The following is a 14,489-nucleotide window of genomic DNA, read 5'->3' on the forward strand; positions in this document are numbered from 1 at the left end:
CACCCTCCACCTTGCCCCTCCTCTCTCCTCCTCATTAGCATTTAAAGCTACAGACACAGAAACGGCACATTCTAAGGAAAGCCCATTGTGGGAGTGGCTCATAGTGGCTCGGGAAAGAGCATGTCATGGGACCTTTAAAGTGTTTTGCTCAGACTTAAGGAATATTTAGATAAAATGTGTTTGCTTACGTAGATATAAAAAGACTGTCTAGCGTTTTCTCATATTTTTTCTGCCTCTCCTGTGTTGCTGAAAACCCCGGACGCCTTGCAACAGGGGCTCTGCCCTAAAGACTTACTTCACTCCGGGTAAGTAGGCGTCCGTTTGAGGGCTACTTTCTAAGACACTATATGGGCAAAAATATACTGCGCACGCACTGACACACACAGGAGTAGTGAACTCAGCCAGGCATTTAGGAAGGAAAGTCCTATGCTCCAGCCAGACAAAAAACTGATTTTCTCTCATATCCGGACGGGCAGACGAACGTCTGTAGTGAGTTTTGACCTCTCTCAGATCATGATGAAAAACAACTCTTGCAAATACAGCTCTGAATTACTTCCTCTTTTAGTGAAGTTAACCACATTTTGAAGTACGAGTCAAGGGAATAGGGAACAGCGACTAAGAGATAGAAAGAGACTCTGAAGTAGTCTTCCCTCCTTAGCCCCCAAACCCCAAATTAGGGATTTGATTTGATTCAGATAGAGCATACATGGGCAACGGCCCGCGGGACACATCCGGCCCGTGGGCTTTCCCTGACCGGCCCGCGTAAGGTCCGTGAAAGAACAATAGTCAAGAGCCTAGCATAGAGATAATGCATGCAAATCAATATCGTTGTTTTTATTTTGAAAGCGACTGCTATTTGTACGCCCATACATTTGTGCGTGGATGCATACTACGTAAACACCCTCACTGATGTGCTGGTGAATATAATTTATGCTTCTGCGTCGACACAATGCAGTTGCCTTTACGTCGGCGTAAACCTTTTAAAGTTTTGTGTCTCTTATGTCTGCGTCGCTCACCACAGCAAAGGCTGTTAGAACGAACTCCTACTGCTGCTCGTTGGCGATACGAAGTGTTCATTTCAAAACGTTACTGGCAGATAGACAGTTTACAATCGGATAACCCCGTAATTGTAACCAAAATATGTCTGAGTTTATTTGCAAAGCTAATGTTAGCGAACTAGTATGATGCCACGGGTTGCTTGAAGCAGCCGGCTCAACACGCGAGTTCACCAATCACAGTTATGTGCATAAAGTTAAAGCAAAAATATAGCCTACATTTTTAAAATAGTTTTCTTTGTGCATGTTGATTAACTAATGACAGCCTACTATTGTCTGCTCCACATTTCCGTAGTCTAATTCGGCATAGAGTTAATTTAATGATGGTAATGATTTAATGATGAAATATTGCCGAGTGTTGATGAAATGGTGGCACAGGCCTATCGGTTGTACTGACTCCTTCACATTTTCATGACCTAGCCTAATTATATAGATATTGTAGTACTTTTTTATATCAGTCTTTGAAAACTGAAAAAAAATGTCAATGTCAAAAAATCATTTTCGAGAATGAGGATTAAATACTGGACATAGATTAAATATTGCTGTTTTTCCTTTGTCTCCCTCACATTTTCATCTGTTCTTACGACTAGTAAACAAAACCATATGATTTAATTAATGTTATACAAGAACAGAATAGAAGTGAACAGGATTGAGTTCAGACTTGAGTTCGGTATTTTGGGTCCGGCCCTCCTCAACAGTCCCAGTTTGTCATGTGGCCCCTTGGGGAAATTAGTTGCCATTCCCTGAGATAGAGAGAGCCTCTCAATCAAGTCAACCCTCTCGTACAGTACATGCTAAACCCGTTGAAAAGGGGCCCTCACATCAGACACACACACTGAAAGATACCTCCTCTTTTACCCTGTGAAATCCTCACAGTCCAAAGACGAGCGCACCCACACTTACAGGAGTAGCGATCTCTACTGTGTTAAGGGAGCCCTGTAGACACCAGAGTGGACACAAAACGCAAAAGGACCTATGGTGCATGATCACGTCAAAATCGCTATTTTTAGAGTAGAGAACCTGATGATACTGTACTTCAATCAAAGTTTCATGTTGTGTTGAGTTTTTTAGGGGAAAAGGTTTGCACACTCCTTGGTACTCTTTTGTTGAGTTTATTCTCTCATTTGGCACATAATGTTGTGTTGAGCCTTCTTTGTGTTTAAAAATAGCGATTTTGACGCGATCATGTATCAAAATAGTAGTGCCCCTAGGATTCTCATTTAAAAGACCATTTGACCCGAAAACGACAACAGGGGCAAGCTTAAAAGTGGCGCTTTGGGCGTAATTATGCTTTTAAACGAAGGTTTGACTAGGGTACATTCACAAAAACACCCTAGGATGCATTTTGGCGAAAGTTACGCTTTAACGCTAGAGCACCGTCAACCCGTGCAATGTTCGATGGGCGATGGAAAATCTTTCAGAAATGGTGTAAAGATCGTCACAGGGACCCGCTGTCCTGTTCTGTTGAATCAGTGTTAGAACTCCTTCAATCGCTTTTTGAATCTGGGAAATCTCCATCCATATTGAAGGTGTATGTAGCTACACTCTCTAGCCATCGTGCCTTAATTGATGGATCATCCCTTGGCTGATGGTCACCTTCCTTAAAGGAGCAAGGAGAATGAGGCCACCTAGAATGAATAGGCCGCCCTGGGAATTTCTTTTTCATTTGAGCCCCTTAACCAGGCTTCTCTTAAATGGTTGTCCTTAAAGTCATCATTTGTAACAGACAAAACATATTTTGCTCAAAACCATAAAAAAACAAATATCTATACATTTATATCTATACACTACCAGTCAAATGTTTGGACACCCATGCTAACGTTGACTAAAAAGAGAAACAGAAAATCATCTTTTGGAAATTGAGCTTACTGCCTTAATTTAAAAAAAATGAGTAAAAATCCAACCTTTAAGGACACCAATTTTCTTTGTGAATGAATAATGTATCGTAAATAAATAAATGTTCTTCCTTAAAATACAGGGGTGCATAAGGGCTCCTACACACAGTTGCGTTCCGTCAACACATGCCAGTGAGTGTTCCCGACGGTAGCTATGCAAATGACCTGAAGTATAACCATAATTTGATTGGTTGGTGCCGTCCGTCGATTGGCTTGATTGGCCGGTGCCGTCTGTCGGTGCAGCAACAGCTGAACTTCTCAACGCGAGCAACGGGAGAAACGCAACGGACCCACAATTCAGTTCGGCAACGGATGACGTGAGCCCATGTAAAGTGAATGGGATGCGTCTCCAGCACTTCAACACACGCAACTGTGTGTAGGAGCCGTAAGTAAGGACAGCTCTATTTTAAATTCCCATAGAGGAATGCAGGTTTATTATTTTTAAAGGCCAGTTATTTCATGTATCCAGGATTTGCATTCTGATAAAGTTCCCTTGGACTTTTAGCCTGGCGAGCCGGCCCTGGCGATTAAAATGTAGGGTCTGGGCACTCACCGTTCGCAGTGCTCAGTCCGAGGGGCGAGATAATCAGTTGTCTTTCAAATTCCCTCTGCACGCAATAGGACGCAATAGGATATTTGTTTTCAAGTACCAGGGAATTCAAGCCAAACCGTTGCAACTCTGCCATCAATCATTATGTTAAGCCCACCAAAACGCCCTCTATACACGATTTCAATGTCCTGATTAAGTTTCGATTTCTGGAGCTCACAAGCCAACGGAGAGTTGCTAGACTAGCAGGGGCACGTCTAGATTTCTAGGCTATTGGACTTTGGAATTAAAATAGCCCCATATCATCACATACCCTTCACCATATGTAGAGATTGGCATGATTTTATTTCAGTTAGGTGGTTTGATTTGCATTGAGAGATGGTCTTATGAAAAGTACCCCATGCCAATCGCTTCAATTTCCAAAAGATATTTTTTTATTTGTCTTTTTAGTCAACTTTAGCATGGGTGTCCATACTTTTGACTGGTAGTGTATGTATCCGTACATGACACACTTCACTCTTGTAAAGTTATGTTAAAACCACTGACATGCTTTATCACAACATCACCACAAGATGGCAATTGTGAGTGACAAAATGTGTTTTGTAGTGCCATGGTGGATACAGGAGGGGTATTTGCTTGAGAGCACAGGCAGCCTTACAACTTTTATGAGAATATATCTCACTAACATGGGATAATGCTAACATATCATAAGTTGATCCTCCACTAGATAGTCACACACACACACACACACACACACACACACACACAAACATTAATAGCAAATAATATGTAAAAATATATTGTAAACAATGTCATAAAATAGAGAGAAAGACAAAAGATAAATATACAGATAACGGAGAAAGGAGAAAACCAGATAAGTATTGTGATAGAGACTCAACAATGCAACGCAACGCAACGCGACACAACGAGACGCAACGAGACGCAACACAACGCAACGCAACGCAACGCAACGCAACGCAACGCAACACAACACAACATAACATAACACAACACAACATAACACAGCCTCTCGGTCTCGTGCCTACGCCCGAAACACAGCTGTGGTGATATCGGTTACCAGCCCCACATTCACTTGTGCCTTATTGCTTTAGTATTTTAGTATTGCATGTGGTGGTGTGTTGCTGGGCCCATTTCTGCCCCTGAGGACTTAATCATAGACAATAAACTTCACACCTCTCACCACCTTAAAAACCAAACTGCGTGTGCTCCTTCAGCACATGCTTACCCTCCGCATAGAGACTACTATTTCCTTTTCACCCCTGTATACAAATGAATGAAGTAAAACATAACTAACACAAAACACGTTTGTTGGTATCTGATATAGTGATCGGGGCGTTGTTCAGGTGTTGTTCATTTCAGTCTAAGATGCCTCATCACGCCCTCTGCCTGTCTGTCTTTTTTCAAGGCAGTGCAATTGAACATACAAACACAATAACTCAGGACAGAGGCGGGAGTTTAGTTCCCCTGAATCTGCCATGCAGCATCTCTCCAGACACTAGTGTTTGTGCTCTGGTGTGATTCTGGGGAAGATAGGAAATGCCTGAGCAACTGCAAACACATGAAAGAGAGAGGAGAGGAGACGAGAGGATGAGGAGATAAGAATACATGCTAAGTAGACTTGGGGGGAAGGAGAGAGTGATTTGTTGACAAGAGGAACAGATGAGGAGAGAGGAGAGAGGAGAGAGACATAGAGAGGAGAGAAAGAGAGGAGAGAGAAAGAAAAAGAGAGAGGAGGAGAAAAGAGAGAGAGAGAAGAGAGAGGAGAGAGGGGAGAGACAGAGAGAGGAGAGAGAGAAAGAGAGAGGAGAGAAAAGAGAGAGAGAAGAGAGAGAGAGAAGAGAGAGAGAGCGTGGTGCTGTGCGTGAGTGACGGAGAGTGGAAGGCGATGGGGAGGAAGTGAAAACCACAGGCCTTGCAGTGCACCCAGGTCCTACATCTAAGGTGTGTGTGTGTCAGAGTGTGAGAGGCAGAAGAGAAAGAGTGAAAGAGAGAGAGGAGGGGAGAGAGAGGAAGAAAAAAAACAGACGGGTGGGTTCTGTTTATGGGCATGTTTACGATGCCACTTTAATTTTGACCAAGTGTGAAAGCCAGAATAAAGAGAGAGAAAGAGAAAGAGAGAGCAAGAAAGGCCTATGGCCTCGGTCTAGACTTGATGTAGAGTTGTGATACATGAGGTACAGCACTCAGTCGATGCCTAACTCATCAGGATGAAGAAACTGACTCCGGTAAAGGCTGTGTTGGTCCTCTTCTTCTTATATGTCTTCTGCCTTGGTAGCCATGCTCAGGGTGAGTTGAACATACAGTACTGTACTGTCTACCTAATAGTAACTATGCCTCAAAGGCTTTTACCCACAGTGACTGATTAAGTTTTGTGAACAAGGGAATTTGTATTTGTTTCTGTCAAATTATGTACTGTTGTGTTGACTGTCACACGAACGAATTAATTCAGCAGATCGCATGTCACAAAAAAAAAACTGCAATGGGCCTTGGCCAGTCTGATGATCATACATAAATTATGTCCTTGTACGATCTGATAAGTGAATGAGATGAAGTCATTAGTAGTTATGTCGCTTAATCCAGGTACATATGCATGCATAGTGTACATATGTCTAATGTAATGGACTGTGTTTGTCATGTGTTGAGGTGATTTCACCCCTCTTCTATCCCTGAACTGTACCTGTGCGTCTGTGTTGCTCGGTCTGGCGGTACGCGTCTTGTTATGGCTATAAGTAATAGTATGGTGGATGTTGCAGGGAAGCTGATACACAATTTGTTGTTGATATAGAGACATTTATATATACTGGAATGAATGAACACACACACACACACACACACACACAAACATATTAACAATGTGGTCAGGCTACACTGGAGTTAAGTCAAAGTCAAAGGGAACTTTACTGTCAATCAACCATACAATACTTACAAAATCAAAAACAAAATTGCATTACATTACATTACATTACATTACATTTGGCTGACGCATTTTAGCCAAAGCGACTGACAACATGGTTAACAGTTTAAGTTTTAAAGAAATTCTCAACAATTTTAGGACAATTTAAAAAACATTAGAGTACAGTAAGAATAAGTGCATCAGTGAGTGCTGTTTTTAACAGTTACGTGTCAGTTCAAGACGGCTGGTAAGTGCTAGGATCGGAAAATTGCATTTCTCCACACTCCATGTGCTGGTTTGTAACAAACATTTCACACTAAAAAGTAGTGCAAACGTACCAGGTACACCTAAAACGCAACATAAACAGACAGTAGGCATTACCGCATACACACTACACACAGACAATAGACAAGACAAGCATAGGGGGCTGGAGTAGCCGCTGCCATACAGGGTGCCGCCATCAAGAACAGAATAACTTGTTACTTGTAAGTCACTTGCAGTCAATAATGTATAATATGTAGGAAATGTTGGATTGTATTTTAGTGCTAAGGTATATGCATGATAGGCCTTCATATACAGAAATTTTCTTGGTAGCAACATAGGTTAACCCTGTTATGTTAAGCCACATGCATAAAAACAGGTGTTATCTTTGGTTGTGAACTATACCTTGATAAAAAGATTCTGTTGTGAAAAACAGCTTCTACTTTTACCATTGCTATACTTAAATAATCTCCGTCATACAATGAAATGGAAAAAGCTATCTATCTATGTCTTTATAACATCACCCTCCACCTAGGCCTTCCTCAGTCTCCACTAACACACCTGCAGATGGCCCAGAACGCAGCGGCAGGACTGCTGACTGGTATCAATAAGCGGAGCACTTGACTCCAGTCTTGGCCTCTCTTCACTGGCTCCCTGTCCATTTTAGAATTCAGTTTAAAAATCCTGCTGGTGGTTTTTAAAGCTCTTCATGGACAGGCCCCCAATCAATATCTCAGACTTTATTTGTCTGTTTGATCTAGCAGCAGAGGTTTTTTAAATGTCCCATGCTCACGACTCAAGCAAAACGTTGCTACTCCATGCTTGTGGACCTTGTGGGCTTGTGGACCAAGCTTTAATGAGTGTTTGTATGTACACTTATGATCTACCCTTACAACTCTATACAGCACTTTGGTCAGTGTAATCTGTGTTTAAATGTGCTTTATAAATATATATGTTACTTACTTACTAACCATATACAATATACTGTATATTATATTATACTGTATAAAGGTATGTGCAATGTATTAGTTAATGGGTAAAATTAGATTATTTCTTACTCATACAAATAGCACTAGTAGAATAAAAGGGGCAATGGATTGAAAAACAAACTATATAATTGACATGTCTCATCACAGAGGCCATACAAACTACAAACTATACCGCGTATAGTAACAAAGCAACATAAGGTGGCGGTCACTTTTTTGGACTTTTGATGGTTGAGGGGAGTAGCTAGTTGATGTATTATGAACATAAAGAAATCATGGATGTACAATATGAATCAATCTTAAACAACATCACATACGAATGAATATACTAATTCAACTAATAAATACACTAACTAATGTGTACTGTACATGAAATCTATTATAGCTCATTAAAGTATATTGTATTATGTAAACAAACTAATAAATATCATTATCTAAGTTATGCTTCATAAACTAATTAGACTGTCATTAACATCAAAGATAAAGTGTTAGTGATTGAGTCATTGCAATCATTTGGACAATTCTAAGCATTCAGAAAGATCAAGTAATCATCAGACACAGTAAAGACCTATTTTGAGAAGTCTCCATGCCATCATGAATTACAGATAGTGAGCAAAGTTGAGTTTTCTAATATCCTAGTTTGGGTAAGGAATAGACACCTCAGAGACACCTACTGTAGACACCTACATTTTGTCTGCTGACAAAAACAGTGAAATTGCACAGAGAAACGACTAATCTGTGAAAGGCTTCTACATAAGATAAAGGGCCCGTCCCAATACCTCCCCTACCCCTAGATTTTTGCCCTAACCCTCGTTTTTGCGCGTGCACGTGTAGTGCTAGGGTGTCCCATTACTATAGGGAGCAAGGGGAAGTGCTATTTTGCCCTTAAAATCAACCCTCAAAACATAGCCAGGACCGATGCAGGCTTAAAACGAAGTGGGAGATGAAATTACCCTGGATACCGTGCGAGCTCAGAGAGCCGGCCAAATTTCTCATATATTTTCGCAAATAAGCATATTAAAATTTCGGAATATGTTGGAATATGTTAGCTGGATGCACATCTGATGGACTGTTGAGTTTTGAACACTAATGTTAGAAAATATTTCACGAAGCTATCTGACGATGTTCATGATATCTGCTGAGTGCTTTGAGAGAGTCTGCCCATTAAATAACGTTATATATCTGATCTGGGTAGTTTCGTCAATATTTAAGGTGGGTGTTCTGGCGTTCACGTGAACACGAATATCTTTGTTGATTAACTAGACGTAGATAAACCAGCACAGCCCACACAACAACGACCGCTGGAATGGGCATGTTCCTGAATGAAAATAGTAGCAGGCTACTACCGGTAGACACGTCGGCGCTGCGTGTGACGTAGGTGAGCACGTTCGCTACGCTAATTTGCATTTAGTGGTGTCCCAATTTATAGGGAAAGATCTTCACCTCCACTTCCCTTGTCAAGGGGGCTTTAATGTTGAGGGCAATCAAAACCAAGTGGAAGTTTTAAGGGGGGAGAAATGGGACGGGCCCAAAGTTATTTTCACATTGTTCCTCTATGGCTACAAAATACACTTAACCATTTATTTCCCCTGTAGACGATCACTGCTTCCCTGAGATTCGTGTCAAGAGGAGTTCTGGTTGGAAGGTCTTAGAGATGAAGACCCTAAAAATCAACTGCCCAGTGAAATACTGTGAGCCGACACCAAATGTTACGTGGTGCAGATTGGAGATCAATAAAACCTGTACACAACTGACTGAAAACCCTAATGTTAAAATATGGCAGGAGTTAGTCAGCAATGAAGATAAACTCATTATATCCTATATGGAAATACAAGAGGCCACAAAGGACTACAGTGGTTTATATAGATGTCGAGTTGATGCCACCATTACTGGACATTCAATCAGTGTTACTGTCACTGGTAAGTGAAGTTTGTTTGTCTTCTGTGTCTCTGTTTTGTGTGGGTGGGTGGGTGCGTATATTATCTATCACATTCACTTTATTTTAATTATGTGAACTGTCACTCCCAGGTGTTGACTATGTGGAAAGAACAACCTACAACAAAAGTAAGAAGAAATAATGTAATTTATAGGTAATATATGTTAAAATGTGAATAGTCTGTTGAAGATATCTACATAAGAGTGGCATGACACTGTCATGAATGTGTCATAAACATTATAAACAAGTCATAGCGCATAACACTTCTGTCACTCGCCGAAGTGTCATTCGATTTTTGTCATGACAAGTTAGGGTTAGGGTTAGTGTTAGTGTTAGGGTTATGACAGTAGTGTCATGTCACTCTTATGTAGAAACCTAAAGTAGAGTGTAACCCAATTGTCTTTGTTCTCTGCACGATGTTTTTTACATTTTTGTTATTATGGGTCAAAACTCCAATAGAGGTCAATGGAGAGTCCACTTTAAAGTCTAATCTCTGTTGTCCTCTTAGACATCTCATCAGTCGCAGATACTGATGATGCTGATCAGGACTGGCTCCCCTACGTGTTCATCTGTGGTGGCATAGTGACCGTTGTTATGCTGGTGATGCTCATCTCCTTCCTGAGTCTTCATGGATGCAAACGTGAGTTCTACTTCAGTCCTAGTTTCTTTCTTTCTTTCTTTCTTTCTTTCTTTCTTTCTTTCTTTCTTTCTTTTGTTTTGTGTCTGTTATTCTGTTTAATTATTATAAGTCAGTTCATCCATTCATCCACTTATCTTTTACAGTAACTTTTATCAAAACTAGGTACCTAGGTATTTGATTTAGGGCTTGCACATGTTTTGCATTTGGATACAGTACCTAAATCTACCTAACAAAAGATAATTTTTCAAGTAATTTATTCTATGCACACAAAAAGGCTTATTTGTCTCAACATGTGATGATCACATGTGTTAAAAACTCTGTTAGTGAACACTTTAACTGCTTTAAGATTATCCTTCCACTTGACATGAATGGCTTATCAAAAGATGCTGATTAAAATGCATGATTATTGTGTAACGGATGCAAGCTAGCTTAGCTGTGCTTGTGGAACGTTGGTAAACCTCACTCCCCGACGCCTCAAGAGTGCTGCTGGCATGCGAGCCAGTAGCCTGGGCTATTGGCTCAATTGTTAGCGCACTCGCCTCCCGATCCAAGGTGCTGCTGTTTGCGGGTTTGAGTCCGGGTGTGTGCAGGGCTGAATCGCGCAGGTTCAACACAACGCAGGTTACAATTGCACAAATGTGCCATGCACTTGTCACAATTATAAGCCACTCTAAAATGTGCAGTTTTATCACAAAACACAAAGCCAGAGATGTCATGTTTCCTGCTTATGGCAGAAATGTCCGAGCAGCAGGAATGTCAGAGCAGGAATTGCCTGCGAACTGAATGTAAAGGCCATTAATAGGCTCACCAATAATTAACAAATTAAAAAAAAATTAGCAGAAAATAAGGCTTTTGTGTTCATAGTAGAATTCTTGGATTTTTTCACTTCAATTTATAAAGCATATCTGTATAATTTTTCATTTTCACCACAGGGTCATCCCCGTCTCACTCTATTGATCCCACAGGACCATCTCACAAAACCGAACAAATAGCAGAAGCTCAGGTATCACAATGTCCTGACTGTGTGAAATAAAAAAAAAACATATATATAATTAAATTGAATATTATTATTACATTCTATACGGTGAAAGGATAACAATTGCTGAGTATGTGTGTTTTTTCCCCGTTAGTGTCCAACCAGGAGATCATCAGCCCGTGTCACCCCTAGCCCCAGCGTCCCAAAGAGGGACAGGAGTCTGCGCTGCCACCCCACACAGAGCCCTGCTCTCTCAAAAGCAGCCGCTTACGACCACCACCACCTCAACGAGACGCAGTCGCTCCACGGCCTTCTCACGCTCCCCAGGGCTCCGCCCACCCAGAGCTCACCATCCAATCACAGATCAGGCCTGCTCACACAGAGCCAGGGCAGCCCAAGGGATAGAAGGCCCAGCCAGGTGCTGTACGCAGCTTTGGACCACCTGGCTCCACGGGATGCTCCGAGAACTGTCCCGAAATTCCAGCCTGAGGAGGAATTCTCAGAATACGCTTCTATTCGCATCTCATGAAGCACGTTTGGATGACACTCTGCAGGAATGTCAAAAGACAAATAACAAAAGTGACATTGAAAGTGGATGTTTCCTACTGTTTACAGTCCATTTAAGTTGAAGACTCGTTAAAGGGATTTCAGCTGAGAACCTTCCTGGCTCAGTCCAGAGAGACACAATGTAGACTATTATGAGACTGTGGGTTGCTGTTTACTGTACTGTGGTAATAGAACGTGATTAATTCATAGGTGTGAAATCCATGGCTGTCTGCATTACTCATCTCTGTCAATGGCCCTGGTCACAGGATTTTTTGGACTCAATTTTACACACCAACACACACACACACACACACACGCACAAACACATGGATATATTCACCCACACAGATACCCCCCCCCCCCCCACCACACACACACACACATACACACATACATACATACATACATACACAGACACACACACACACACACACACACAGAGTCACAAGCATGCTGACATCCTGCGTTGTGGAAACTATGAGTGGTCGCAAACCGCAGTGCGATGTTGCTGAGTCTCGAGATGAAAGATTGCAGGGGGTGGGATGGAAGGAAGGGGGGTGGGGGGGTTGTGAGGTAACGTGGAGGGGCTCTGTGTGTTGCTGCGATTGAGACTGTTTTTTCCTCTAATTTGACTCAAACAGGAAACAGACAGACAAAGACAGTAAAAAAATGTGTGTGTGTGTGTGTGTGTGCACTGTGTACACAAATACATGCATTAGATAGACTTGTACATCGGTGGGCTCACCACATTTTTTGTGGTCAACCAAGATTACCTGCCAGTGACCATCAAAGAACAAATTGTTAATTAGTGGTAAAGATCAAAGTGCCATTGAGAATCTTGCTGATGAGATTCTTTCAAAAAGCAGTGTACTGTACTCCAGACAGCGCCATATCAAAAGTAGTTTCCTTTCCATTTGATGTGTATGGCTGCTGAAGACTATGAGCTCCGTGTCCGCTCACACTATTCCACCGTTAGCTCTGTTGACGTTTTACCACTGAGTTAGGTCCTAGGTCTTGTCTTTTTATCTAAACACAGGCGGCTGAAGCAAGGTGACATAGCATACAACAGGAATGTATTAAAATAAGTTACACACAGATCACACAGCAGAGCGTGATTATGCACCGAACCGGGGAGTTCTGTGATATAAACTGTATTTAAATAGGTTAAGCCCAAAATTATTTATACCATGCAAAAGTTTTATTTATAGTACATTTTTTATTTTGACCATACAGTATGTTTTTTTCTGCCTGCAAGCCACATACACACGGGATCAAAGATCATTATGTTGTGTTAGAGATATAAATGTACTCTAAAACTCTTTTCTAAATCCAAAGATCATTATGTTGTGTTAGAGATATAAATGTACTCTAAAACTCTTTTCTAAATCCACACTTGGGATGGGTATGAGTGATTATGACCTTAACTTGAGCTTTGAGCTCTTGTGCAGGATGGTGGTCTGTTTTTCTCTGATTTCATGAATTGAATCCGCTGTTTTGCTCGTTTTACAGTTTTGGCCCACCTTTTTCAGAATATGTGGAGTGTCAGAGAAGGGGTCATTGTCAAAAATGCAGAACAGAAAGACAGTCATTATCAGTCGTAATAATATAGTATCTTTATTTAGAAGAGAATTCTGTTGTTTCTCATTCTCGTTTTTGCACAATGTTAGCTTTAGGTAGGTCATTTATGTTCTCGTAAGTGTGTTACAGAGCGCAGATACTGACATTAAGAAAGCAACAAAATACCACAGCAAGGGTCCATTCCAGAAAGCGTCCCCACTGTGTAACCAGTACCTCACCACACACAGATGACGAAGTATGCATTGTCAACTTAAATCAGGTCAATGTAGATGACATTGCACATGTTGTAACTTGTATTTTGTAAGTTTGAACTATATTATGTTTAAGATGTTTAAAATGTATGAAGTGTAATGACATGCGTCACTTTGAGTGCTCTTTCTGATGTATTATGCTATAGGAGGGTTTTAAGGAGGGGTCTTTGTGTGTGTGTGTGTGTGCGTGTGTGTGTGTGTGTGTGTGTGTGTGTCTGTGTGTGTCTGTGTGTGTTTGTGTGTGTGAGAGAGAGAGAGAGAGAGAGAGAGACTGAACCCATGCAAGTAAAGTGTTACACAATGTTCCAGTGAAGTCCCACCACCCTACGTCCTTTCCAGTGAATGCATATCTCATACCTCTACGAACACAGAGGGGACTGTTGGCTTTAAATAGTGTATGTAAGAGCCGTAAGAACACTGGTGCGCTAGCTGAAGAGAACATTTCCCTGAGTTTACCACAGGGACTTTTTTTAAAAGAGTACTTGCAGACTGATTACAGGAAATGCATATGACAAAAAACTACAGCAAAAACCAAAGATGCTACAGTCTACTAAATAGACTAAATATATATATTTTTCATCTGCTTGTATCCAGGTGATATTTAGGTATTTGTAACCACTGTTACTTTTATAAATAGAATTATCCTCAAATATTTAATTGTGGCAAACATTAGAAATTATAGATAACTACTCAACCCTAATTTAGTCCAGAAGAACGGAAAGCTCTCTGACCTCTGACCTCCTCTGTACAGTGTAAGACTGGTAGTGTCAACCACAACTCCTCAAATTAAATTCCACGGTTATGCAATATCATCTCCCGCAACCCCCCACCCACTCCTCCACCGTGTGAGGATGATGGGACAGTGCCCTCTAGTGGCAATGTTGAGAGGGAGCAGCTGTCTGGA

At 41.2% G+C, this 14,489-nt stretch overlaps 1 protein-coding gene across 2 annotated transcripts; it reads left to right on the plus strand.

Moving 5' to 3' along the window:
- The first annotated feature begins 239 nt into the window (after nucleotides 1-239).
- LOC143099593 (uncharacterized) lies at nucleotides 240-12,077 on the plus strand. 2 transcript variants are annotated; one of them, XM_076262517.1, is made up of 6 exons: nucleotides 240-305; nucleotides 9,254-9,577; nucleotides 9,687-9,722; nucleotides 10,103-10,234; nucleotides 11,167-11,237; nucleotides 11,365-12,077. In XM_076262517.1, exons 2-6 carry the CDS (start codon nucleotides 9,313-9,315, stop codon nucleotides 11,737-11,739), a joined length of 879 nt encoding a protein of 292 aa, XP_076118632.1. In that variant the 5' UTR covers nucleotides 240-305; nucleotides 9,254-9,312; the 3' UTR covers nucleotides 11,740-12,077. The 2 variants fall into 2 exon arrangements, with proteins under 2 accessions (XP_076118632.1, XP_076118631.1); XM_076262516.1 differs by lacking the exon at nucleotides 240-305 and adding an exon at nucleotides 5,509-5,804.
- Nucleotides 12,078-14,489: the final 2,412 nt, after the last annotated feature.

The sequence above is a fragment of the Alosa pseudoharengus genome, unplaced genomic scaffold, assembly GCF_046254945.1.
Source record: "Alosa pseudoharengus isolate Yale_2024_CS ecotype anadromous, Long Island Sound unplaced genomic scaffold, YU_APseudo_1.1 YU_APseudo_1.1_scf_3, whole genome shotgun sequence".
Taxonomy (NCBI): domain Eukaryota; kingdom Metazoa; phylum Chordata; class Actinopteri; order Clupeiformes; family Clupeidae; genus Alosa; species Alosa pseudoharengus.

Bases quoted from the DNA above. Each gene is read 5' to 3' on its own strand.
- LOC143099593 (XM_076262516.1), top strand. From the start codon at position 5,726: ATGAAGAAACTGACTCCGGTAAAGGCTGTGTTGGTCCTCTTCTTCTTA. The intron at 5,805-9,253 runs GTGAGTTGAACA...TTTCCCCTGTAG, and splicing joins CCTTGGTAGCCATGCTCAGG to ACGATCACTGCTTCCCTGAG. The intron at 9,723-10,102 runs GTAAGAAGAAAT...TTGTCCTCTTAG, and splicing joins AAGAACAACCTACAACAAAA to ACATCTCATCAGTCGCAGAT.